Source organism: Camarhynchus parvulus, chromosome 8, assembly GCF_901933205.1.
Source record: "Camarhynchus parvulus chromosome 8, STF_HiC, whole genome shotgun sequence".
Classification (NCBI taxonomy): domain Eukaryota; kingdom Metazoa; phylum Chordata; class Aves; order Passeriformes; family Thraupidae; genus Camarhynchus; species Camarhynchus parvulus.
The window spans coordinates 21,963,931-21,991,161 of record NC_044578.1 but is presented as its reverse complement, the minus strand read 5'-3'; the positions used below and the strand labels follow the sequence as shown (position 1 = coordinate 21,991,161).

The 27,231-nt window shown below is 41.5% G+C and overlaps 1 protein-coding gene across 2 annotated transcripts in view; it reads left to right on the top strand.

Annotated features, from left to right (window-relative positions):
* CRB1 (crumbs cell polarity complex component 1) overlaps nucleotides 1-26,158 on the top strand; it is a 97,659-nt gene extending 71,501 nt beyond the window's left edge. For both annotated transcript variants that reach the window (XM_030953790.1, XM_030953789.1), the window contains 2 exons: nucleotides 1,511-1,637; nucleotides 23,426-26,158. In XM_030953790.1, the coding sequence (XP_030809650.1) occupies nucleotides 1,511-1,637; nucleotides 23,426-23,641 (343 nt within the window). In that variant the 3' untranslated portion in view covers nucleotides 23,642-26,158. The remainder of the gene's footprint in view (nucleotides 1-1,510; nucleotides 1,638-23,425) is intronic.
* The last annotated feature ends 1,073 nt before the right edge of the window (nucleotides 26,159-27,231 follow it).

Below are 27,231 nucleotides of genomic sequence, written 5' to 3'. Positions count from 1 at the left end.
GCTTGGGGGTCTCACTAGATCAAATGAGAACATTTCATCCCTTTTTTTTGCTTTTTTTCCCAGAAAAAATTCAAATTTATCTGTTAGTAAGAATATTAAAACCAAACCCCTTTGTATATTTATGTATTAGACTGATAAAGCAGGCATTTTCCTTTAAGACAATATTCCAGCCCTCAGAAAGCCACTGCTGCACAGTATAGAGAAATTCTATGCCAATCAATTGACTTGAGATCACATTAAAAAAATCCAAATGGATTTAATAGCAGGTGGAAAGAGAAATGTGTAAAGATTTATCTCCATTAAAGAAGATAGAGCTCTCTCTCAAAACCAAATTTGTTACGTAATTCAGGCTGGAACTTTCAAAATTCGTAAAGGGAGTCAGGTTTTTAAGTGTTCCTGAAACTCAGTTGGATTCAGGTACCTGATTCCCCAGAAGATTTGAGAGGTTTTTGGCTTTTTTAAAATTTGCATGGGTAATTTCATAGCTATACAATTTTTATACATTGGAGAAATAACTTAGGTCTTTGAAGTATATGAATATAATTCAATATTTAAGGAAGCTATTGAAAGAAGTTTAGATTAGAATAGAGTCAGTGTGTAATATAAAAAATGCTCTTCTCTGATGTAAGATTAATATGTTTATTGCTTGGTTATGAACATGATTGAACAAAGCAATTCCTTATAATTCAGAGAGAATTTCTCACATTCTCCAAATATAAACCTGCATTTTTACCTGGAAAAAATAGGATTAACTGTTAGCATTATTTGATAAAAGGGAGCAGGGAATTAAAAGGGAACATTGTCAGAGCAGAAATCACCAAATCAGTAGTTTTCAAACAGTCTTACACATCCCTCAGAATCCTTCCATTGGCTGCCTCGAGAAATTATGACTCAAATTTCCTGTATCACCAGAATTAGCTCAAAAACATTTAATGAGGCTTATGAAACCGGTCCTGCACCATTCTTACCTTTTTTGGGGCCCATCTTAGAGAAACTGGATAGGAAATTGTGCTGGGATCTATTGGCATTCCAAATTGAGGGAAGAAATAAAAAGGTTAAAAAACCCCACCCCAAAAGCAGGTGAATATTTCCAGGAGCACTCAGCTGGCAAAACCACACATTTGTTTGACTCATATCCAGATTACTGAGAAGGAAGCTGTGCCCTCAGCTCCTGGAACAATGACAAGGACAAGCAAGCTGTCAGCAGGACTTGCACCAGAGCTGGCTCTGAGCTCACACAAGAACTTGCACTGCACCTTGCTGAGCACCAGTAACCATGAACTGCTTTGCAGGGATGGAATTACCTGCTTAACTGTCTGTGTTTGGAAACCATAGAGGAAGTTCAGGGTTTGAGTGGGGGCTTATCAGCTAGTTAATAAAACCATAAAAACGTGTGGAAACACGCCCCAGAGCATCTCCATCCCCCCCAAAGCTGCTGAATTAAACACGTGCCTGTTGGATCACTGGATGCCTGGTTCCTGAGGCTGACTGTCTGCAGTCTTTCCTGCAGGTGTGAGAAGGACATTGATGAGTGCAGCTCTGACCCATGTCTGAACGGAGGCCTGTGCCAGAACCTGCTCAACAAGTTCCACTGCCTGTGCGACGTGAACTTCGCCGGGGACCGCTGTGAGATCGATGTAAGCGACCTCTCCTTCTTTGTCTCTTTGCTCTTGTGGCAGAACCTCTTTCAGCTCCTCTCCTATCTCATTCTGCGAATGGATGATGAGCCAGCAGTCGAGTGGGGTGATCAGGAAGACTATTGAGCAGTCTTTAAACTTTTGTGTTTTACTGCAGCAGAAGATGCCTTGGCTAAGCAGCTTAGCAAAGCAATACAAATATCAGAGTTTTAAAACTTGTTTTATATTTCTTTGAATGGTTTTTCTATGAATCATTTCAGATCTAGTTTAGTTAATCGATTTAGTTTTAGAACAAATGCTAGCAGATGTTTAAGTGTTCACCCCACCTTCACCAGAGCATTTCACCACATGGACACCGCCAGTGGGTGACAGTGGGACAATGAACAGGCAACACAAATGTCACATTTACTGAGGGTGGCATCCAAACCCTACTGCAAAGAGTGGCAGACTCACTGCCTTCAGTAATTCTAATCTTAAATGAAATCTTGCAGGTGGTCACTATTGTTACATCACACACCATGTTTATTGCTGTTCCTTTGGCAGTTAGGCCTCACACCTGTGAAATCATGAGGGATATTTTTGGATAATTAGGTAATGGTTTGGATTAGCAATTGACAACATGCTGAGGAGGCTCCCACATCCACTTGAATTAGTGTCAATCCTGCACTGATATCACTAATCCTGATCCTCTGCTCCAGTAGCCTCTACAGATACAATGTACTTTACTGAGAAAAAATACAACCATCTTAATCTTTACCAACATTTCCCCTTTCAAGAAAGGCCCAGTAAGTGTCTCAGACTTGAAATCACAGATTTGTTGTTTGTTTAAAGATTTCTATAACTTTAAGTAAATCTGTTTTACTTATTAGTAGATCAGTGTCATCAGTCAAAAAAAAAGATGGGATTTTTCCTTCTTTAAAGCAAGCAAAGTAATTGGGTTGGTTGTCTATGGATTCTTAAAAGAATGGAAAAAAGGACCTGAAAATTACGAGCGCCAGGAGATGTAGCAAAAATATTATAGCAAAATATCTTTGTAGTGTCCTTTGAGAGTGCAGACACAACTGAAATACATTGTTAAATACTAAACATTTGGAAAAAGTGAGGAGTTTTGGTTTTAACTATTCTTTAAGACAAAAACCTCATTTTATGAATGGTGAAATAATTTATTTGAACATTAATTATTATATTGCAGAGATTCTCTATCCCTTTTAGTCATTTGAATAGTGTCCCCGAGAGAGGATTCAAAAGAACAAGTGTATATAGGGTGGTGCTTTGTTATCAGCTGTATGGCAGGTAGCAGAGTTTTAAAGACTAACACCATACTGGGAGGTTTTCTGACTCCAGAGGGGACAATTGATCTTTTGGAGAAGTCCTTGAAATCACTGATATCAGTTTCTCCTACTACAAACCTGCCCCTGTCCTCCCTGACTCACTACAGGTTGGACCTGGTGCAGTCAGGAAAAGCAAATCCCCCCTTTAAATCTCCAGTGACATTAGGACACCCTGAAATGTGTCTGAGTGAGATTTTAAGGTTTCTGTTTTGCCACAGCAGGATATGGATCAGACAGTGGATCAAGACTATTTTTTATTTTCCACCTTTCATAAATGCCCCCAGGTCTGTTATTTTTCTGAGTAACACTCAGCGTGCAAATGCAGCAAAATTTCTGCCGTTAAAAACCCTACTCCTATTTTAGGGGGGAGGAAAAACAAACAAACTTTTGCACACTTGTGGAAAAAAAGTTATGATTCATCCCTGTCACATATTCCTCTTCCTAGCATCTGCCTTAGTATGAAAATAAAGCACAGTATACTTACCTATGAGAATTGTTCACAAGGATAATTTCTTTGCTGGCTTTATCATACCTGAAAAAGATTAGGGAAATTTTTTGTTAAACTCTTATTAAAAATAATTATAAATAATTTTGTACTATATATAAAAAAATATTTTAAAAATCCTTTCCTCCTTGTAAGCAATCAATAAACACTAGATGGGAATGCACTGGAGATGAAATTAATGTAGCAGTGTCAGAAAGAAAACTATATATATACTATCAGATATAGGTTTAGTTATCCTACTGGCAATCACATGTAATACTGGGAATTATAGAACACAGGCAAGGAGAAAAAAACAAAACCAGACTGCATTTTGGATTTTTTTATTCCAGTGAAAATACAATTTTGGAAAGCTGCTTTCATATGGAGAAATTTAAAATAATAGCATTTTATGTTGGGAATTTCATTCCAAACTGTAGCTTTCATTTAATTGTGGCTAAAAACGTTTCTCAGTTCAGTATTACTGAAATGAAAAATGAAAAATTAATCAGAAATAACTTGAAATAAAAACTGTCCTATTTCAGAATGCTAACTGAAGACAAAAAAATAAGAAATTTTAAAAATTCAAATGAAAAAAGTGCTGCTACTTATCAAAGCTGTTCAAACAATTTTTTTTTTGTTAAATAACTATAATTAATTAAATAATGATGTTTGGTTTTATTTTCTCACTGGGTTTAGTTCAGTTTCCACATAACTAAATTGAACCATTATGTACTTTATGGAATATGCACCACAGGACACACTACATTAAGCAAAAATTTCATCATGGTCTTAATGATGAAGAAAGGTAGAAAACAATACATGTAATAACAGTATGTCTGGCATTAGACCTATATCCAAAATGTGAAAACAATAAGAATCCATTTGTATAGAGATTCCAATACTCTTTCTATTCAATACTAGACACTTAAAATGAGTGTTTATGCAATATTAAACACAGGTTTTATATTCATTTACAGCAATAGGCAAGTTATTATTCTAAGCTCAATTAGCAGGCCATCAGTTCTCTCTTTCTTTTACTGAAAACACTCACCTGTAATTGAATTCTTTCCTTCCTCTAATGCCTTGTCATCATGAAACATCCCCTGGCCTCAGAAATGCTGCTCTCTTCCTCTTTGTACTTCTGTATCCTCAACTGCATTGTGCACGTGTACATAAATTTCCTACCTTTATACACCAAATAAACCTTCTGCCTTTGTCTCTTTATGTCTCCTCATTTCCTGCTGATGGCTCTGTCCATTTGCTTTCAGTGTGCCATGTTTTCTGAGCACTTCACAGGAACACCACACACCAACCAAGGCTGCTTCATCCCAGAGTTTTCCAGGAGTTCTGGAAGGGCAGGGTCAGGCAGGCGCTTCCCACTGAAGCTCTTCAGCCACTCCAACCACCCCAGCTGCACTCCTGCAGACTTGGTATTTCTAGTTTTAAAAGTCAAAAAATAAATAAACAAGTGCCAGGTTAAGTGAAATACTTTTCTATATTTTTTAAGAGATGCAGGTGTCAGACAAATAAAAGAAAACTGGTATAAAAGCAAACATAAAAAAATAGCTGGATGAATAATGGCACTGGGTACTAACCTTTTTGGAAAAATGTCCAATTGCTAAGATTTTTTAGAATTCAAGGAACTGAAAAGGCCATTATTCATGTTTAATATTAAGATATAATAGCAAGACCTTCATACATCTCCAGTGTTGCAATTGTACTTCAAATCTTTTGATAGTTGATTTTTTTTAAATTAAGAACAGAAACTCCCTGCTGAGTTCATGCTTTTGTAGAAAATCAGTATTTATTTAAAAAAGAAATATCAAAACACACTCCTACTAATTTGGACATTGAGAAGAAGCTGGGAAAACATCACCTCAATATATTCAGAATTAGAGGAGGGATACAAGACATGCAAATGAAAGAAAGCCGAAAAACAAGGTCATGATTTTTGGAGGCATAGCTTGTGCTGCTCCATGTTGGTAATATCTGTAATGGATCCCTCTGTGGTACTGAGACTCAGACTGGATTTCAGATGCCAGTGACTGTCATTCATAAAGCTGGGTAATGAGAACTAACAGTGTTTGGGCTTGAGGCAGAATTTAGATTTCTGAAAAGAGGGGGAAGACAGCAGTGATGGAGACACTGGAAGGGAGAGCAAAGGGATTTGCATCAGCTGTGGGATGAATGAGAGCATATTCTTCACTGTGCTTGGAAAATACACAAGGGGGTTTTCACCGAGTAGGTGTCTCCAGGGAGTGGCAGATTGTCTTTACTGACCATTGTTCTTACTTCTGGCTCTTAAAAATCCAGGCTCTGACTAAGCCGTCTCTGCTGCTGTATCTTATGACAGTTTTAACTACAAAGAGCCCATGTGTTTGTGAATTTGAAAATATCCTTGATATATGCTTATTTAGATTTTCTTACTCCCAGATTACTGAGGAAACTAGATCCAATAATCATTTACTCACTGCACGTGACTACAGTACATTGGTGAACCTAAAAATAGGAAAAAATCTGCTTCAAACTAACAGTGATGAAATAAGGTTTCATTCTTTCTTTGGAAATATTTTTTTCTGCCCTGACAGCCAAAAGTTCAGCCAAGAGGGCATTTTACTTGTTTATATTAACTTTCAGCGCTTGAACTTATATATTTATATCTTGAGTTAGTGATTCTCCCTAAAAATAATGAAACTCTTGTTTGCAATAAATTATTCAAAATTTCTACTTCAAAACCCACAAGGCCTGGTTCTGAGAACTATAACCCTAAAAAGGCAGTGAAATAAAAGCTGCAGCAAATCTTCTTTCTGTGGTTCCGAGATTACCATTAGTTGAAATGGATCCCCAGGGAGTAAAGACAAAACCCAGGGTTGGGTTGTTCATTTTACTTCGTGTTTCAGGAGTGCCTTGAGCCCCATTAGACTGGGAGCACATCCTGCCAGGGCTGGGTCCTGCTGGTGCTGGCAAACAGCTCCAGCTGAGCTTTGGAATTGTTCCTTGAACATTGTCACCAGCAGCACCTTTGGGACAGCACTCCCTCACAAAACACACCCCTTCTCCTATTGTACATGTGAATATACATGAGACTTGAAAGTGGAGGTGGATTTCATGTCCCAGAATTGAAGTTGTCCTCGGTTCACAGAGCTGCTGCCGTGTGCTGCAGCACTGCTGCTTCCACGTTCTCTTCCAGCTGGTACCATTCCATCCTCCTGGGCACAAGGACAAGCATCATGCACTGGAGGTTATGATTCACACTTAATGTCATTAAAAATACACTGATAAGCATGTTGGATATGTTCAATATTGAATCTAAATTCAATAAAACTCTCTCAGGCTTCCATAGCACAGACACAGGGAATTTTGATTGAATCTGCTCTACAGTGATTAGTTAATGTATTCATTAACTGGAAGGGATGTAGCAAATGATACTTAATTACAATAATTAATGCCTGGTGATTCATGAATAATGCATTCCATAGCTATTTACATATTCATACTTATGAGGCTATTAATGGCTAATTACCATTTGACTAAAAGACATGGACATCAGGAATGTAACAAGCAGACTGTTTTCCCCCAGTCTCACTGTGGCTTTACCTGCATGCCTTGCTCTTGTACACCTCTACCTTGTACACAGAAACATCAACAGGATTTTGGTTTTAAGGCCTGTGGAGTGATCTAATGACAATTACAGCCCATGCAGGTTAAGTTTCCACTCTGCACCAGTTCTAAGCCAGTACTCCCATCAGTTTCTGTCTTGAGATTGCAAAACTCTAAAAGTACTTTGTTCTCTTCACCATCGGTACAGATTTGTTCATGCTCTTTCCTACTGCAGATGGTCAGGACACTTTCATACTTTAGAATATTTTAATTTATGAAATTGGGTAGAAATATTGGAAAAAATAGGAAAATTGGAAAATTAGGTTAGCTATATTGGAAGCACCTTCCAAGTGAAAAATTCTGCCCTAGCTATCTGGTATTTCTGCTCCTATACACATATTTCAGCCTCCACATAAGCAGATACTTTTCTAGACCTCCCAAAGAAGCCCTTGAGAGCAATAGAGGGAAAAAAGTTAACGACAAAATTAAAAAAAATCTTATTAAAATATATTTTAAGGCAGTATGATAATTTTTATTCTTACTCTAAGATTGAATGCCCAATGTTGACAGCACCAAGACAGTGATTTTCAGCAGCCAGCCTCAGGGGTGTGGTAAAATGAACAAGTTAAGCTGGGTAAGTCAATTGAAAAGGGCTGCCAGCCTGAGTTTCAGACAGGCCACTCACCTGCTGCTTGTCCACAGCAGGAGCTGAGGAGCTGTGGGTGCCCAGTCCCAGAGAAGCTCCTTGCAGCTGCCACAGGCTGCAGCAGGGAGCAGAGGCTCTGCCCCCTGGGCTCAGCTCCAGGCTCTCCTGGACAGTCCCAGAGCAGCCCAGGGCTCGGGGCAGCAAGGTCAGGCTGAGCTCCTGGGAGCAGCAGGCTGGGGCCTTAATGAGGAGCACGTTTGTACCTGCTGGGACTTCTGCTTCTCCAGAGCTCTGGCAGCCTCTTGGAAAGGTCTGGTATGGAAGGATAGTGTAACAGTTCCAAAATGACACCATTCTCTGAAGGGCCCTGTGGAAATAGGGTTCCACTGTGGGTGAGGTGCCTCTAATGATAGAATCTCAGGAAATCAGAGGGGTTTAAAACCCCTCACCAGCAGTTCTGACATCACACTGAACCCAGCAGTGCTTGGGGAGCAGTGGAGAGAGAACTGAATCCCTGCTCAGAACTGATGCCCTCTGCTTGCAGCACCCACAGTGCCGTGACATTCATGCTGGCACTCCTGCCCAAGCAGGGAGCAAGCCCTGGGCCAGCAGAGCTATCAATGAGCAGAAGCCAGCTCTCACCTGTCAGTTTTCCTGAGGCTCCCAAGACCTGTGGGGGGGAAATAAACACTCTGGGCTATGTAACTTAGATCCTGCAAGGCTTCCCCTGGAAGCATAAAGGGCATTTCCTGGTACTTCTGATTTACTCTCTGTAGTACCTTACTAGGTTTGAGAAAACCCTCATCAGGGCCACTGTTTGTACAGAACAGGTAAACTTTTACAGTCTGATGGTAGTCTATTGAAATAAGATTATTTCAATGGCTGAAATAAATTTGTACTTTATTAGCCCAGCAGAATCAGCATAACTGAGCTGGGAAGAAGCTGGAGTCTATTTGTTTCACATCATTTGTGTGGTTGCAGATCACCCACCGTGGCAGAATCCTTATCATTGATGGTAGGAGCCAGAGAGGGCTCAGCTTTATTCCGGTGCCAGGTCAAATGTGGGGCAAGAAGAAACATCTCTACATTTATAAAATGAGCAGCTCTGCTCTGGAAGTCACTGAAAATGTCACAATGCCATTTTTGCAGTTGTTTTTCAGAGCAGAACAATGCCTTAATACCCATTGCTATTTTGTATTAGTCTGCATTCAGAACAGAGGATTTAACTAAAACTTCTAAAAGGATATTGGATGAAACACATTTAATGTGTGTCACAACATAAGGTACAAAAGCATTAGGATGCAAAGACAATAAGGGTATCTAATGTGTCCTAGCTGGGAAAGACAAGAAAGCTCTTCACAGGGCCAGGATTACTGCATGCATCAGTGAAAAGCAGTTGAATATTTAATGTGCATGGTAAATATAAGCAGAAAAGGGAGCCCAGATGACACATGACAGCATAACACTCTGCAGTACAGAATCAGCTCCAGCACAGTGCTCACATAACACTTTAGTATTCAGACTAACACATTTTGTCTGTACACCATCCTTTCTGTTGCAATGGCATTGTCTTCCCTCTTCTCACCTTCTGATGTTTTCCCTGTGGACCCACATCCACATCACATGGGTATTTACTCCAGTCATTGCTCACTTTATAACACATTCATGCAGTCTGTGCCTGCATTGTTCAGATACTAAATTTTATGTCCTATTTTTTTCTTATATGCTTCATGAGACCTAATGTTCTCTTCTGTTTTTCACTTCTTGATATGAAACTCCATTCCTAATAACATCTGAAAAAAATTACACACTTTACTGGGCTTCTGGAATATTACTCCACTGAAAAGGAATAAAAATAATTCCTGTTCTGAGAGAATCTGAAAAAAATTTTGGTTTCAAATGATCAAGAACACATCTATTTTGATACAGAATACTGTTTAAATGAGATGCAGAGCTTGGTAGAATACTCAGATATTTGTGTAACAATATAAATGTGCAGCAAACACAACAGTCCTTGAATTCATTTAAATCATATTTGGTAGAACAAATTATTTGGTTTTCCAAAAAAATAAGAGCACTGAAGTAAAAAATGTGGTATTGCTGTAATTCAAAGGACAAGGAAATCAGCAGCTTTACAAATCTTTGTAATTATTTAGAGTGAACAGATTAGAGTGAACAGAACACTAGTGGAGACAGCTTTGATTGTTAGTGATCCCTGTGAAATGGTAGGGTGGGGATACTGGGGATTCTCAAACACATTAATACTTTGGGGTCTAATTTATCCATTACAGAGATAAATGGAAATACTTCTCTTTCTGTCTGGGGAAGCACTGGTAACATCACAAGCTGTCCTCTTCTTCTCTCCAAAGGGACAGGACCCTCTGTTCCCTCTTCTCCAAGCAGTAACCATTTGTGGGTGAATTAAAGGTGCAGTGGCTTCCCAGGTCAGCCTGTAACAAGACCCTTTCTCCCCTTTGGCTTTGTATCAGTTATGCAGGAGCAGGATGCATGCAGTGAGCACAGCCTGCCTGACACCTGGGAGCTGATAATCTTGGAACACCACCAACAAAAAAACCACACCAAAAGACCCCCAGCAACATAAAACAAATATGCACACACACAAAAAACCTGCACACCCAAAAATACCCCAACCCAAGCCAAAATAAACTCCAAAGAAAAGCCCAAACCTGCTCCCAATTAAAATCAATGACAAACTAGAGACCAGGCTCTGGGAGGGCCTGGCAACACCACCTCTTCTGCAAGGCTAATTTCACTTTGTATTCACCAATGCTAATGCACATGTCTGATTTTATCCAGGCTCACTCTGAGCCCTCAGTGAAATGGCAGCATAGGCACAGATTTTACACAGGCATTTCACTGTTGCCTTTTTTCATCCCAAATGCTACCATTTTGTGAACTAACCAGAATATTGCACATGAGAATCAGGCAGGACACTGCTGTGTCTCATGGAAAATTGCACTTGGTCCTTTCTTATTTTGTTTCCTTTAATAAAACACAAACGTCATCCAGGCTGAAAGAAAATGCTTGGTTTCAGTACATATGAAAATGTAACCCATCCTTCAAGGTAGACCTAATGCCAGTAGTAAAGGCCATGTCTTCTGTCACTTTCTGCAGGTTTGGAAGTCATTATCCCACCCAAATTTTCACCTGTCCTTTCAGTGGATGTAAAAGTCAAACAGCACTGAACACCTGGGCTGCATCTGAATACAGGAAAAATTATTCATTATTTCAAGTGAATGCTTGGGACAGCTCTGTAAGGTGCCCATGTGTTATTATCTTGTCCTTCACTAGGAAGTGAACAGAGAGAGAGAGACACCGACCACAATCTATCCCAGAATGCTTTAAACACTTTAAATCTACAAAAGCATTGTTGGTAGAACCTGCTGCTAAGCAATAATCTCCACACCAGTGAAGTTCTCTGGATGGAGTAGGCAGGAAAGGTAAATTTCCATTCAGTATCAGCTACCCACTCTGCCTTGGAGGAGCACTCAGGCTGCTCAGACTGCAACTGGCCTGGACCCAGAGACCTGAAACAACTTACTTCACTTCCAGAAAATTTGGAGTCAAAGATTCTTAGCTTCTGATAATTTCTTTCCACCTTCTCCAAAAACTACTGATGAAGGAGGAAGCAGAAGTATTCTTCCAGGAGAAAACACTAATGTATGAAACTTCTGCCAAAATAGATATAACTTACCTGATTTTCTGATTACTTTGCTAATGCACATGAGTTTGGGAATATTTTAAGGAAGGATGCAAGTATCAATTGGAAGAGAGTTACTCAGAGCCATACAAAAAAGCATTTTGGAAATCACTGATCACATTTTTACTTGAATTAAATGGCCTATTTTTGGTATGAAAAATACAGATAGCCAGCAAGCAAAGTGTCAGGTCTGTGAGACTTCAGAGTGGAACTTTAACAGAGGATGAACAATCTTGAACACTGCAACATGACCAGACCAGGTACTTTAACAAAAAGGGTCATCACTGGCTTGAGGCAGTTACCAGCAGTGAGGCTGGGGGAGCCAGATCCTTCCAATATCTGAAAATATATAAAACCAGAGCAGGCTTGAATCTCTGATTGTCCCACGGGGCAGGGAGTTGACCCTCAGGAAGAGAGGAGTGAGGACTGCACTCCAGGGTGTTTGCCTGAGAGGAGTCCTGGCTGGCCAGCCTGGGAGAGAGCATCTGTCCTGGTGCTCAGGGAATGAATAACCACAGGGCAGTTGATGTGCAAGTGTGAGTTTAGTCCAAGTGCAGACTGTAAACCTGCAGTAGGCACATATGAGGGATTTATTACCAGTGTAAATGCAGTATTGCAGTTTAAACAACAGAGAATGCCAAACTTCTCTCAAAAAAAGTCATACAGCAAAAATGTCTGATGGCAACAGCCCCATGAAAGATCACCTGCCAGGCCCTCTTGCTCAGGGCTTCCTGCATTCCTGCCCCAGCAACCGCACAGGCACCCAGCAAGGCAGAGCCTGGAGGGCACCCCCTGGGCCAGACCTCAGCAGTGCCACTGGCAGGGGCAGTGCTGGAGCTGGGCAGGGCTGTGCTGCCCTGGTGGGACTGACAGGCAGAGTCTGGGCAGAGGGAAGAGATTAAATTCAATCACTGTTTCCACCATGAGCTGCCTGACTGGTCGTGGGCTAATTGTGTTTCTGTTTCATGCCTCAGTTGCCCTCCCTGACCAAAGGCTGCTTAAAGGCAGACATTCTCCAAGCTGAAAACTACTGAATGAGAAACAAGGCACCAGGATGGTGCTGAGGAGGAACAGGCTGCCTGTTCAACAGCAGCCACTCACGTTTGAGACAGGAGGAATCAAAGAGGGGCTCTACCAGAAATGCCTTACACCTGCATGCAGAGGTGACCTGACCCCATGCACTGTAGAAATGCTACTTGCAGCCTGTACTGAGGAGATCTGAGTTAATAATTGAGTTAATCATCTGAGTTAAACAGACCTGGCCAGGAACAGGGTGAGGTGGCCTCACAGTCAGCATGCCTTGCCTTGGGGGACCAGAGGTAAACTCAGTGAGCTGAGTCAGCAGATTTCCTTCCTATTCCCAAGAGGTATGATCTTCAACAAAATCTGAAAGTGCAGGAATTCTTCTTAAAACAAAAGACATTGATAGGGTTACCATTCCTTCCCAGCGTATCAGGGTAAAACTCTCTAATCTGTACTCTTATCTCAGTACAATGTATTTTCTGTTAGTTATCTTTAGGTGGCAGTAAGGTAAAAGCATGGAGTAGAAAGTTAAAAGAAATTTCTACTGCATTTTCAGAGACCTTTCTCATGTGCTGTGCTGGCTATAATGTAGAAAGAGACTTTCTAAAACATTTGCACCTTCAGCAGATACCCAAAAAGCAGTTATCAGAGTTGGCTTCATCCAGTTCACATTCAGATGCAAACCTGTTGAATGCCACAATACCAATACAATGATATTAATAGATTGATACAATGATAGATCCCATATTAGGTATGCAGTCCTTGATCCAAGAATCCCTGAGGCCAGTGATGAGATTCAGAGATAGACACTCGCACAATTCTATCAACAAGACAACACTTAAAAAAAGATAAAAACTAACTTTACTAACAAATGAAAGGTCTAAATCAAGTCTGAATAATTATTAACATAGCAGTTTTTGGATTTTTTTTTGTTAAACTTTACCTACATGCACCTCTTCCAAAGCCTCTCCTGAAACTAAACCATAAATTATTTTTGTTGTCTCAAATCCCCTTTCTACTAGGCGAAAAAAAAAACAGCCAGAGGGATAAAAACACACTGAAAGTTTTTATCAAGGAATGTAATTAGCAAAGTAACGTGACAGTGTCACGTAGCATGCTAAGGCAATATTCTGCAGCCAGTGAAGGTCTATCTTACACTATTAATATTTACAGTTGGAAGCAGGAGATGGCTGCAATCGAAGTGCTGCTCCCAGCAAAGGCTCGCTGCTGACTCGATACCTTGCTGTCTGACAGTGTGAAACAGTCACAGTGCTCCTTCCTGCAGCACCACTTGACAGCATCCTATTAATGCTAGGTAGCAACACATGGCTGGTTTGCAGGAGCTCAGCACCAGGAATGGAGAAGAATTTCATGGAACAGTTTTGAAATCGTTGCCTTTGCTTATTAGCAGAGAAGCAGGGATGGGAAGTGTCTGGCAGTTACAAAATTGGGCAGGAATTGTAACAGCCTGTGCCATGCCATACACAGCTGACCCACCTGTTTATTGTGCAGAGCAGTTTCTCACTCCCACAGAAAGCAGGGAGAGGCAGGGCTCTCAATTTCAGCACCGAGTTTCAGCAAGAGAACAGGATCTGGGGGAAGAGGACCAGAGCCTGCTACCCATGGTCACAGGCAGGGAGCTCAGCCCACAGGAGATGGATGCTCCCTTTGTGAGGCTGGGCTTGATGGGTCCTTGGGGCTGTTCTCAAAGACCTGATTACAGAAATAAAAGAACACTTACCACTAACATCACTGATTAAGAAAGAGATCTTTAACCTCAGCTGCCGTGTGCTGAAAAGGGGAGTTTTGAGCAACTCCACATTGTGCACAAGTCAGGTTGTGCAAATCCATTACAGTTAATTAGACTGATAATTCCTAATACAGGCAAATCCCATCTGGTGAAAAGAATGTGCAAGGAAACACGTTAGTGAGGAGAAACAGCAAGCAGGTATTCACTCAGACAGAACTTCCACATTGCAAATACCTCAGCAAAATCTCTCTTGCCTTTTTTTTCCCTGTACAGAAGAGATTGGAATCTAGAATGACAGATAAAATATACATGGAAAAAATCAGAGAAGCAGAGGTTTGCCTAAGAGAGTAGAAATGGTTTAGTTGCTTCCTTGACTTAGCTGTTGATAGCCTACATTACCCTTCCCTGCCCCATTCTCTCCTCCAAATGCTGTCATTACCATCAGCCCCATCTTGGGTGTCACAACATCATCCTGCACATGCTGCTCTGACCAGCACCTGTGCAATCAATGAAGAAAACAGTTTTGAAATTCATTCTTCTGTCTCATAATTTTAACTATTTCACTCTGTCTGCTGAACCTCTCTCCATTTCTTTTCCTTGGAAACTGTCCTGCCCTCCTCTTCAGCACTGTAGCATCTTTTCTTATTCTTCTCCTGTTTGGAGGTTTAACCTCCTGACCCCTTCACAACCACTTCACTCTCCCATGACAGCAGACTTTCTCAAAAGGCCTGTGTGTTCTTCCAAATCCCTCTTCAGGTGCCACTTCTACTGTGGCAGCTCCAGGGATGCAGTAAACTCAACCTGGCCACATGCAGGGGAAAACAAAAAGCCAGCCTTTTCAGTGATAGTCTTGGGTTTAAATATCCCCCATTTCTTCCTGCAAGATGCTTGCCTGATGAGGCTTTTATCCACCACCAGGATGTACTCACACGGAATCTGCTGTCTCAAAGCTGCAAAGCAGTTATGCCCTGTGAAGAAACACCACCTGATACACTGTGCTGGCAGGCACGCACAAAAATAATTCTGTATGATGCCCCAAAGCATTTCCCAAACTGGAAAAGGATGTTGCACCCCAGAGACTGACACCTTCACTAAAACATTTGTCTAGTCTGTGATATAGCAGCTATGGGACAAACTCCTCCTCAGCATGGTTTGCCTGGATTTGCACCAGCTATAGATTTTTCCTTCTATTCCTTTCAGATTGCAGCAGATGGTGAAGTTCCTACACCAGAGGCTGTCGATAGAATTTTAAAAGGCATCTCATAACAACACATTGGAGCTGCACATTTAATCTGTGCTGCACCACTCAGATGATCTTAAAAAGAGCTGGAACACTGACAAAATTAGCACTGGCAGTTGCTGCAGGAGCACTATCAAGGAGCCTTCTCAAAGCCCCCAGCTCAATGAGAGCTGTCCTCCCAAACTGGCACCCAAATCACTGTGCAACCAACACTGCTGCCTAAAAGGCATTCAGCAGTCTGGGAGATACTGATCCAGCAAAACAGCTGATGCAGATTTTAAGGGGCTGCTTGTGTACTTCTGGCTCTTTTGGGTGCATGGCTGAGATCATGCACAGTGTGGTGGCCAAAGCCAGGACTATTGTTCCTTCTGCCTGAGACAGACCATCCCAGATGTACTAAACTCCTCTATTTCCATGTCTGGACTGCTTGCATTAAATAGTTAATAGAAAACAGATACCAATACTACAAGTAGTTAAAGACATTATAGTTACTGTAGGTAGCCTGTTCCTTAAAGGTTAATTCCTAAAAGTGAGCCTTCCAAGCTGGAAAAGCTTTGTGCCCAAAAGGCTGATACTGCCAATAGAAGGCCACCTAAGCCATGTATTGCTGCATGTACCAGCACTGAGGAGGGGGCAAATTGCTCTGATTTAAACACAGCACTGGTTAAGGTGATCTGGGAATGGTCCTGCAGCCCAGTGTGGGGAGGAGGAGGTCTGGGTAAGCTGGTCTGACTGGGAGATCAGGACTAATGTGAACAACACCCTTGTTCCACTGAAGTCTGCTTTACAATTTAGTTGCAACGCTTCAGAGTTCCGTCTCCAATCTCCAATTTCTTGCTCCACTATAATTAGAACAAAGCTCCTCATTAACTTCTGTAGTGTCACAACAGTGCAACTTCACGTGCCAGGAGGGAGGCTGTCAGAATTTCTTAATGAGGAGCTTTCTCTGCAAGCCCAGCTAAATCCTAGACTTCAATCATCTCCATCTTCTTCATTTTCTTACAGACTGCCACAGATGTAATTATTCCTCCATAGTAAAGATTGCATTTTTCTGATCTATAGCTGGTCAAGCCAGATGACCAATTTATCATTATAGCAACTAACATGAATTCTCTCCATGCTTTTTTCTTGATTTCAAGAACTGTCAGAAAACTGAAAGTTGACATTTTCCAGGAAGGAATCAATTAAAACTGTCAGCCGTCAGCTAAGACAAACTATTCAAACTACATTATATAAAAACATATCCTATAAAGAGGTTGTAGTGAACATAATTTCTTCAGAGACATTTCAAGAAAATATTCAGACAATAACACCTACAAGAAAACAAAAAAGAAATCTAAAAGATTACTTAAAATCTTTCTCCTTCAAGATGAACTGCTTAAATGCAGTGGATATCCTGCACACATCAGAATTAGTCACCTAAGTTTTCTCTTCAGCAATGTCCACAGGGGCAGGAACAGGACTCAGAGTCTCATTCAGGCCCTCCAGGCTGTGGAATTGTATTTCCCTGCACCTATCAGGAAAATAACTCAGGGGCTGATGGCAGAAACAGCAACAGCAATGCTGGAAATTCAAGATGATCTACAGCTCTTGAGACACTGAGGTTCAGAGATATTTTCAGAGGCCTACAGAGGGAGGTGAGGGACCGCAGGACAGCCTCTTCCCAGTGAACATGGGCCCAGCAGGAGAAGTTCCTCACATGCAGAGGAAAAAGCAGTGATGCTACCTTGGGGTGCTGCCCTGCATGCAGAAGGCACCAGAGCCAGTTTGTGGCACCCACAGACCCCCTGAACTGCAGCTCTGGGCTGGCTGCCTGCAAGGGGAAGCAGCCACACCTCAGGCACTGAGATCTTCAGGTGTTCAAGGCTCCACAACCGAATCTGGCCCTACAAACTGTCCTTTTCTTACTCATAAAGGATGCAAAACTAGACAAAAGCCCTGCAATGGTCTTCCTAGGTCTGTTTTAAACTCTTGCCTTCTGCTTCTCAATCTGAGAGAACTCAAGCACTTTTCTTACCAGATAATCCTGAAACTTGTTAGGCACCAGGCTCACAGTACAGCAAATACTGCACCTTTCAGGAATCACTTCAGGGGACAAGAGGAATGTCTGTGCAATGCAACTGCCACTTTTGAAGCCCTCAAGATGAACTGAAGAGTTCTGAGGTGTGCAGAAGGAAAAGGAGTGTGTGGTCTCACTGATGATAAACAGTGGAAAAATCAGCTAAGGTGCACTAAGTGCTGCCACAGGTACCAAAGCAGCAAGGAGTAAACTATTCAAGGACCTGAAAAATAACTGTTTATAGATACATTCAAAGATCAGTGCCCACATGGACAGCAGCATGAAGTAGGAAACCAGGATAAACCTTTAAAGGATAAAGCAGTTAAAGAAAATAGGTGATGTTTATAACATCTTAAAAATAGTTTGCCTTTTCCAGTGGCCTGTGCTTTGTTTGGCTTGACATGAATCTGTGCTTCTTAAATGAGTCCCAAACAGATGATGATGATGATTATTATCATTATTATTACTGCTTGAACTCAACAGCCCAGCAGCTCTTGGAACATGGTGGCTGGTGTTTAGCACAAACAGAGCAGCTACATTTTGCAGGTGATGTGAGGGAGAGCAATAGGCCACAGTTTGCTAAGGTGGAAAAAGAAAATCACAGAAAAAAGGACTTCCTGTGCCTTCATTTAATGTACTTTTATTAGAACAAAGTCAATCTATAGATTTATGGCCACTTCATTGCTGTTGAAAATAAACTGTGGCCTCACAGGCTGGGGTTATCAATGCACCTCATGATAACAGATTTGTGTGTGCCTGACTGGATTTCTCCTTGAACTACACCAATTCTTATTTGAATTCAGCCTGTAACAGAAAAAAGTTCCAATAAGATGGCTGTAAATCCTCTGTGAAACGAACTCAGCATATCTGTGGGCCTTCCAATCAAGTAAATGGCTTTTCCCTGGCTGCTCACTATTATCCCCTTATGCCCCCAACCCTTTCAAAGTAACTCTGCCATGGATTAGGACTACTCAAGGCAGTTGTTACCACAGCAAATGGCTGTGATTTGGAGGCAGTGAATCTGGGCAGCAGGGATCAGATGTTCTTACCAGCAATGAGCTGATAACCTTGTGAGTGGTGTCAGGACTCAGGATCTGAGACTTGCCCAGCAAAAGCTCCAGTGGGCATGAGCAGCTGCAGAAATCCCGAAAAGCCCTGCAGGTGGCAGGGAACGGAACCCTTTGGGGTTTGTCAATCCCTGTGATCAGAGCCTGCCTTGATGTCTCTGTCTGGAGATGCATCCAGAACCAGGCACGTTCTGAGGGATCCTGAAATGAAGGTGGGTTAACCCTTCATGCCCAGGCACAGAGATAGGCAGCTCCTGCCTCCAGAGCATGTCACACCTCCCACACCCCACAGACCCCTCCAGGGAGCACCTCCCCACACAGCAGCACCCCAAGGAAGCACTCACTGCCCCTCTCACACCCGCTGCCTCTCTGCCAGCACCACAGCAGCCTCCTCCTGCTCTCTCCTGCTCTGGCTCAGCCCTGAGTGGACACAAGGCAGGATTAGCCCAGCTCAGCAGCGCTGATGTGACACTCCCAGGAGGAGCAGCCCTGTGCCCTTGGCTGGGCTCCCTCGTGCTGTCCCACCTGCCTTTGACACTTGGCACACGTGGAAATGTTCATTACAGCAAATCCCTAATGTTCCCTCCTATAAAATAACCATTTGGGAGATGGCTTGCTTAAAGGTAAGCAAACATGCACTGGGTTGATGAATGCCTCTAACTCTGACTTCTGAACTGGGCCCTTCTTATTCAAAAAGTGGATCAAGGAACCAGAGCAGAACAATAAATCTATTTCCATAACCAAATGAAATGCAAAACCCAGAGCTATAATGAAATGTCACTCTATTAAATTATTTATATTATGCAATCTAAATATTAAAAAATAATTTAAATTTAATATTTAAACCCTAGGAAAAAAATCAATTTTGATGTGAAACTACTAGTGAAAATCCAAAAGACTTGATTTTAGAAAAAGACAAAGATTTTTTTACCTGCATTTTCTCCTGGCTTTGCAGATGAAGGCATCCACTACATGAAAACTAAATCCCACCATGTTTTTTCTTTCCTCTTTTAAAATTTTTGCCAAAATAAACTTATCTTGCTCCAGCTGACATCCAAAAGTATGTAAATAGAACATCCTAAAAAAAATAAACAAGTTAGTGAGAAGCAGATAGGCTTTCCAATGGTAGCAAACCTCATTTTGTTGGTATCATCTTGCCACCAACATCCATTTCCACCAAGGATGCAGCTTTTACTGGCAGCTCCTCTATATTAGGGGCTCTTAAAACTGTTCTGTCACCAGCTACCTTCTGAACAGGCTCATAAGGTAATTCAGGTTGGAAGAGCCCTCAGGAGGCCTTTCAGTCGAGCCTCAAACTGTGATGAGAATCTCTGAGGTATTGCCCAGCCAGTTAATTAACCCTCCTTCATTTACCTTGCATATATTTCCTTATTCATAAGCAGTGCTGAAGTTACATTCAGAAATAGCTGGGATCACAAAAAATGTGTTATTTCTTAGCAAGAATTCTTTCTGACAGACAATCACAAAGTATGGGGGTGGGAGTGTTGCATAGGCTTCCCTAATAGCAAAGGTTTCCAGCAAAAAAATTCAGGAACTGGTTTCTCTTCACAAGCTCCCAGGTGTCCTGTGGTGGTTTTTTTGTGTGCTAAGACAAAATGAAGTTTGTCTTGCTCTGTCCATTCCTTTCTAGAGCTTTCCTCTTCTGCCTTTGAAGCTCTGGGCCAAAGAGCACCTCTTGCTGGGTACTCTGTAACAGCCTTGTGACAAACACACCAAAACCTGTCCACTGCCATCTCTGAGCTCTCAGCTCAGCAGCCAGGGCTTCACCAGTTAACGTGGCGAAGGAATGGTGATATGAAGCTGAAAACTGCTATTGGAGTGTGTCCTAGTCCCTTAGGATGCCCCAGACCCACAGCCAGGGAATCTGGGACATGGATGGAGCACTGAGGTGAGCAGCTACACACGAGAGCAGCCCCAGGGCCCTGCTGTGAGACATCCCAGAGGTTCACAGCTCAGACCCATCCATGGTGGAGGCACCAGCAAGGACTGGTCAGAAAAGCCCGAAGCACTGATATGGGACCTTTCCTTTCAAACTGCATTTCTAGTGACCACTCCCTTCTATTATGCAAAGAACAAATAGGGTCAGTGACAGAAAATTTCTTTTCCACTCTTTCAGCAGCACTAATGTTACTAAAAATGCTGCTCAACCCTTTTATTTTTGGACTCACTAGTTACAATTATTTCAGTCTATCATCATCACCGAACACGGAGTGAACAGACTCTGAGATGACAGGGGACAGAGCTTTTCAGATATTTTTTCCAAGATCAGCCAGCTGATTTTCCAAATTAATTTAACAATTCAGCCATTAATTACTAAAGAAGCAGTTGATTTTGATGGGACCAGACTGCAGAGCCTTCTGGCAACTCTTACCAGTTCAGTGCAACTGCTAAGGGGGTACCTCATATGGGAAACTTCAGCAGGGAGCTGTGGGGTGATAAACCAGGGGGCAGCACTGGAACATCAGGGGGTTTTGATCAATAGAATCCTCCTTAAAAGATGAAGACCTTTTTTTTTCACATTTAGAAATCAGAAGCAGTATAGACATAGAAATAAAGTTAGCTTATGTATCTTACCATGGTAAACCCCCAGCTCTCCAGATATTGATCAGTGGGCTAACTTCTTTTATATATTGGCTCAGGATGGGTAAGGTTTCTCTAATAAGTAACTATAGCCAAATTTCAAAAATGCCTGTTATGATGATTTTAATTTGCAAATGACATTTAGATGTGTGACTCCATTTTAGCAAGTCGCAAGCTTTTTCTTCACCCCAATTCTTTGCAAAAAGTTCTTCTTTAAGAAATCAAATTAATTTGAAGGTTATCATAAATGAAAAGATAGAGAGAGACATGCTTGCAACAGGAATGGAAAGAGTATGGACTGGAAAAGTGGAGACTGAATTCAGAAGTTTCACATATCAGAGGCGAGGCCATACCATCCATCTGCCTGTGGTAGTGAATTTCTCTTGCAAATGGCCTGTTCAACCCCAGGATCAGAGCTAACCTGGAATATCTTAGTCCTTATTTTCCCAGAGCAGGCAATGAAAATAAAAGAGAGCTTCTGAGAACAAAAATTCCATTAAAAATTTGCTGCCTCTCTGAGACAAGAGGAACAAGGGTCATATAGTCCAACAGAGTACAGAGCAAAACTAGGATCTCAAATAGGTCTGTAACACCATCCAAAGATGAAATAACCTTCCCAATTCAATACAATTTAATAGACCAACATGCTTCATGCCACCTTGTTTTAGAGTAGTAGTCATTTGGTCTGACACCTGCATTATATTATTCCTATTGGGAAAAATGTATTTAAAATCCCAGGGACCATATATTTAGCCATCAAGGACAGAGGAAAATATCCTAGTCGATCATTTATCCCCTGGAGAGAACCCCTGAGCCAAACTTGCTTTTACTATTATAGCAGGACCTTTTCCATCAGTGTGGAATTGGAGAGAGGAAGAAAGAGGCAGGATTGGTTTAATGTTTTCCCTCTGGCATTGCTGCTCTCTGGCAAAGGCACGAGTCAGGGATGCACACAGAGCATCCACTTGCAGCGCATCCATCCTGAGTGCAAAATCATCCTCGTGCTCTGCACTGGGACTGCCCTTCCTTAGAAATGACGAGTAAGCAGGTCACTAAAACATCCTGAACATGGAGCAGCTAACTGGGAAACAGGCTCTGACCTGCTGTTTTCTGTTTCTAAATAGTTGGGGATTTGAAAGTTCAGCCTCAAGCGCGCATCCATCTCGGGCAGTTCAGCTGTCATTTGTAATACAAATCAGAAGGTGATGGATGGCACAATCTGCCCAGAAGTTCAATTCCTGCTAGGGTCATTCTGTCCATAGTGACCACTTTTCCACACTAACCACATCACTTCATTGCTCTCCTCACCATAAGCATTTTTTACACATGAAAGTGCATACAGAGATGTGTACAAAATGTTCATCTACCAACTATGAAATTTCAGTGGTCTGAAGCTTTCCAGCTGACAGATAGGTTTATGTGCACTCTGCCTTCTGACATTACTACATTTCCCACTGCCACATGAAAACTGAAAAACCCCAAAAATCAGACATCCTTTCATTCATCTTTTACTGTACTGCTTATGTTTAATTAGATGAACCTATGAAGTCTGTATGTGGAAGAGTTGCTTGAATATTTTAAAACTCACTTGTGAAAATATGCAGATTATGCACTATTGTGCAGCCTCTAAATGCTTATTTCATGCAAAAATGCTGGTAGAAAAGTTTACTGGTAGGAGTGTCTGTAGAAATACTACATTTCACAATATTTAATGTAAGTGAAATTTCTATATATGTAAGTGTGTATATATATATATATATATATGTATGTAAAAATATTAATATAAATTTCACTCCTCCAGCAAGAAATGTAACTCAATATACATTCAAATTCGCTCCTAGGAATAATAGGAATAGTGAATTTTTAGGAAATATGAAGGAAATATAGGAATATAGGAAATTTCTAGGAATAATGAATTTTTATTGAAGTGGTTAAATAATTGCTGAATTACTACTGCAGCCCACAGACATATTAACTTGCAGGTTATTTTCAAGGCAAGGAAACTGCCAAAAGAAATGGGTCCTTATGGGAAATTCATCTGCCCTGAACACTAAACATGCAGTCACACTCTGGGAGTCCAGAGGACAAGATGGAGGGGTTGGTGTAGTTAATGTGTTCATTCCCTACAGTCAATGGTGCTCCAGCAGTAACTCACCCACGTGAAGCCCTGTCCATAGAGTGGTTTCTGTTGTCCCTCTGGGGCAGCCCAGGTGTGTCTCAGTGTTCCTTGGTGGCAGTGACCTGGCAGTGGTTTCCATCCTTGCAGCTGGCAGGGGACGTGCTCTCGAGCGTGTTCGCGGCCGTGGGCTCGGTGACGCTGGCGCTGCTGGTGCTGCTGTCGCTGGCCATGGCGGTGTCGGCCGTCACGGCCACCAAACGCGCCACGCAGGGCACCTACAGCCCCAGCCGCCAGGAGAAGGACGGCTCCCGCCTGGAGATGTGGGACATGCTGCAGCCACCACCCATGGAGAGGCTCATCTAGGAGAAAGCAAAGCTGCTGCTCCATCCTCAGACCTGGCTGAAAGGGGACGCTGCGCATATGTTAGATACATTCATCTTCCTTCTGATAAATATGACAATGATTTTTTCACTGCTTTCCTTTTCTAAGTTCAATAGTGAACCAATGACATTTATCATTGCTTTGGACCATCCAAGGACAATTTTTATTTGCACTGGAACTCCAGCCTTGATAATCAGCAGTAGGCATTACGGACAGTAATGGCTCCTGGGATAAATGCCTGTCCTGAACACCACACAGAAAACAGCTTCTCCTCTGCACTCTCCTTTGGCTGCCTAGCAATCACTGCTGCAGAAGATGATGCAGACAAATCAACTAAGCCTGCACAATAAAGACATTGTAATTCTCTTATCAAAGGGTTTAGTACTAGAGCTGTGTCTCAGTGCATCTTCTTTCATCTGTTAATCAGGGATTAAAAGGAAGCTGTGTGAAAACTGTCCAAAATAAATGCTTCAAATTTGTTTTTCTTCCTTCTGGTTCTTTCATTTTACTTGCTGCCCCTCCACCTTCTACTAAAATGAAGGTGACATGAATTTCAGTTTCCACAAAAGCACATATTTCTCTTAGGATAAAAGACTGCATCTTAAAATACCCAGTGGGCACAATCTGACCTGTTAGGAGACATGAAATCTAAATATCCTAAACAAATTGTATGCATCCACACTACTGCCTTTTTCCTACTACAATATTACCCAATGGTCCCTTTTAGAAAATTATTGCTTCTCACATTGCAAATATACATTGGCTGCCAAAAAGCATGTTCAGAAATGTTTCCTAAAGCTCATGGAAAATACCAGGGAAGAGGCAGAAGTGGCCTACAGGTAGAACATTGGCTTGAAAATAACTAGGACAAACTTGGTCCTTCTCCTGGAGCTCAGACTTCTCATAAGATCATGAGCAAATAAATTTTTATGCCTCAATTTTCCTCTTTTAAAACAGGAATAATCCTATTTAACTACCTCATAAACCTCAGCAGCAAAAGGGTTGCTTTGTGGAAAAAGAAAAAAATGCATGAAATGTAATGGTGAAGCTTGGAAGAAATCTTGTAATGAAACAGACAATTACATAGATGTAATAAAAATCACATCAACACATAATGCAATGAAACAAACATTTGATACAAAACCATCTTGTAATGAAATAGACATTTGAAAATGTAAATTAACAGTTAGGATCTTAAAGGTATTTTCCAGCCTTAACACATGTATGATTCTATGTGCCAAAAATGCCAGGTCAAAGGGGTTTTTGGAATGTAGAGGCAAAATTTAACTGTAACTCATGCAGTCAATTTTCAGATGTAGTCAAGTAATTAAATCACAAACATTTCTCCCACACAAACTGAACCCACAATAAGGAGGCAACAGAGTGGAAAGTCCATGAAGGCATTTCTTTCTGCACTTCAGCTCACATGTGCCCACAGTGGTGAAACATCCCAGACAAACACATCAGCCCCCAGATGATTATTCCAGCAGTTGCATAACAGAGTATGCAACTCAGTATCCTAGAGTTTAACTCATCTTTTCAATTAATGATCAATTCATAATTGAGTTTGGATGACCCCTTAAGGGATTACTGAAGATCAATGCCACTCACATTCATTGTTGTATGAGATGATTAGCAGGAACTATGATAGTAAGCACATTCAGGACTTTTTGCAGTCCTCATCAATATCTTTCAAAACAAGGCACTACAGAAAATGTGAGTGGATAGTTGGACTCAAGCTGAGTTAGAGAAGCAGAATGTAGTCACAGCAAAAATGCATGACAGATCTTATTCCAGCCAAATTTACAGCTTTACTGCTGAAGCTTATTATTTTGAATGCAATCGCTGTTGTACAGCTGCAGTCTGAATTCAGAGAGTTCAAAAGACAACTGAGGAAAGAGTGGAAAAAGAAGTTACTAAAATTATGATAAGAGAGCAGAAATTCTTTTCTCTGGATCTTTTCAAATCATGGCTCTATGTAATTACAGATGCAGTAGCCTTTAATTGAAACTCCCTTTAGCCCAGCTTTTGCCCCATGAGGAGCTGCTGAGGCATAATAAAGCAACCCATAAAGTTTGTTAGGTGTGATCATTTCTAGAAACATACATAAACACTGGGGGGGAAAAAAGAAGCAACTGATTCAGCAGAAAACAGCAGCACATGGAGATGAGTGACCCCCAGGGAAGCAGAAGTTATTTGTGTGGATTCTTACCCATGGGTTTTTCCTCACTCACAAAAAGCTGAGAGACACCCAAAGACAAACCATGCCAACAAAGTGGCCAAGAGGGCAAAGACATGGGAGGCTGTGATGACAAGGGGGCAAGCAGTGAGTGAGTGAGGAAGAGGAGGCTGGGAAAAGCTTGGGGACAGCAAACCCTGCACACCAGGGCAAATCTGGAAGAATGAATCAGGCCCAAGCAGCAGAAGCAGCACTGGACTAACAAAGTGGATGCAAAGATGCTTCCACACACCTGCTTTATGCTCTTGGTTTTCTGGTCAATGAGCTCATCTGAGAAAATGGACAGAGATCTCAGGGAATAGCAGAGATAGACAAAAAAATTAGGTCATATCAGAAATAGCAGTAGAATGGTTATACTAAAGATCTAACTTTGAACTCTGCCCTTATTTGAGCAGGAGGTTGAACTAGATGACATCAGCAGGTCCCTTCCAGACTTAATTTTCACCTTGTCCAAAGAAAAATTACAAAAGGGAGAAAGCAGCTGAAGATGGGGGCAGTTTGCCAGGAGAACTATCTTGAAGGAAAGCACAAGGAAAGACAGAACAAGAATAAGGAAGTAGCTGAAAAGTAAATCTGCTCTTCTCTGTGGTTTGACTTTCTGGATGAAATTTGGGAGATGGCTGAAAAACAATCTGCAGAGATGTAATAAAATATTCCAGAAAGTGTTGCCACAGAGAGAATCTTTAGGGCTGAGCAAGATACCCAGGAGCGTGTACAGAGGAAGGAAGAGGCAGAGAAGATGAAAGCCTGAAGACTTTTCATACAGACCAAAGAGAGTTCAGGAGGAATATGCTCCTAGAGAATTAAAAAGACACCCATAAAAGCACAACAAAGAGAAAAATCTCCCAGTGAAATATGAATGTGGTTTGTAGAAAGTAAGTCAAGGAGACAGAAGGCAGGGGAAAAACCTTTAAACTAAGATTAGAGTAAGTTGTGATTGCTGTCAGCCTCGGTGGAGAGGAAGTGATAAAAGTAAGATGGTGGAATTTCACAGAAAAATGAGAGAAGAAAAGGAAATGAAAGTAAATGGCACTTGAGGGAGGTGGAGGCAAAAGCTGGATCACAGCAAGGGTGAAGCTGGACTTTCACAGCAGTGAGGCCAAAGGAACAGTGGGAGGATGATGGTGAGTCAGGAATGAGAATTACCAATTGAAACAGGTCTGTGTAGGGGAACTCACAGGGAGCATGCTTTACTTCAAAGAGAGATTAAAATGTGAAATATTCAAAACTCTATGATCTTATAAGCAACAAACAAAAAAAAAAAAAAAAAAAGGCCCAGAAGGCAACAAATGTCATTTCCAAACACACTTCCTGAAAATCTGAATTAATGAAG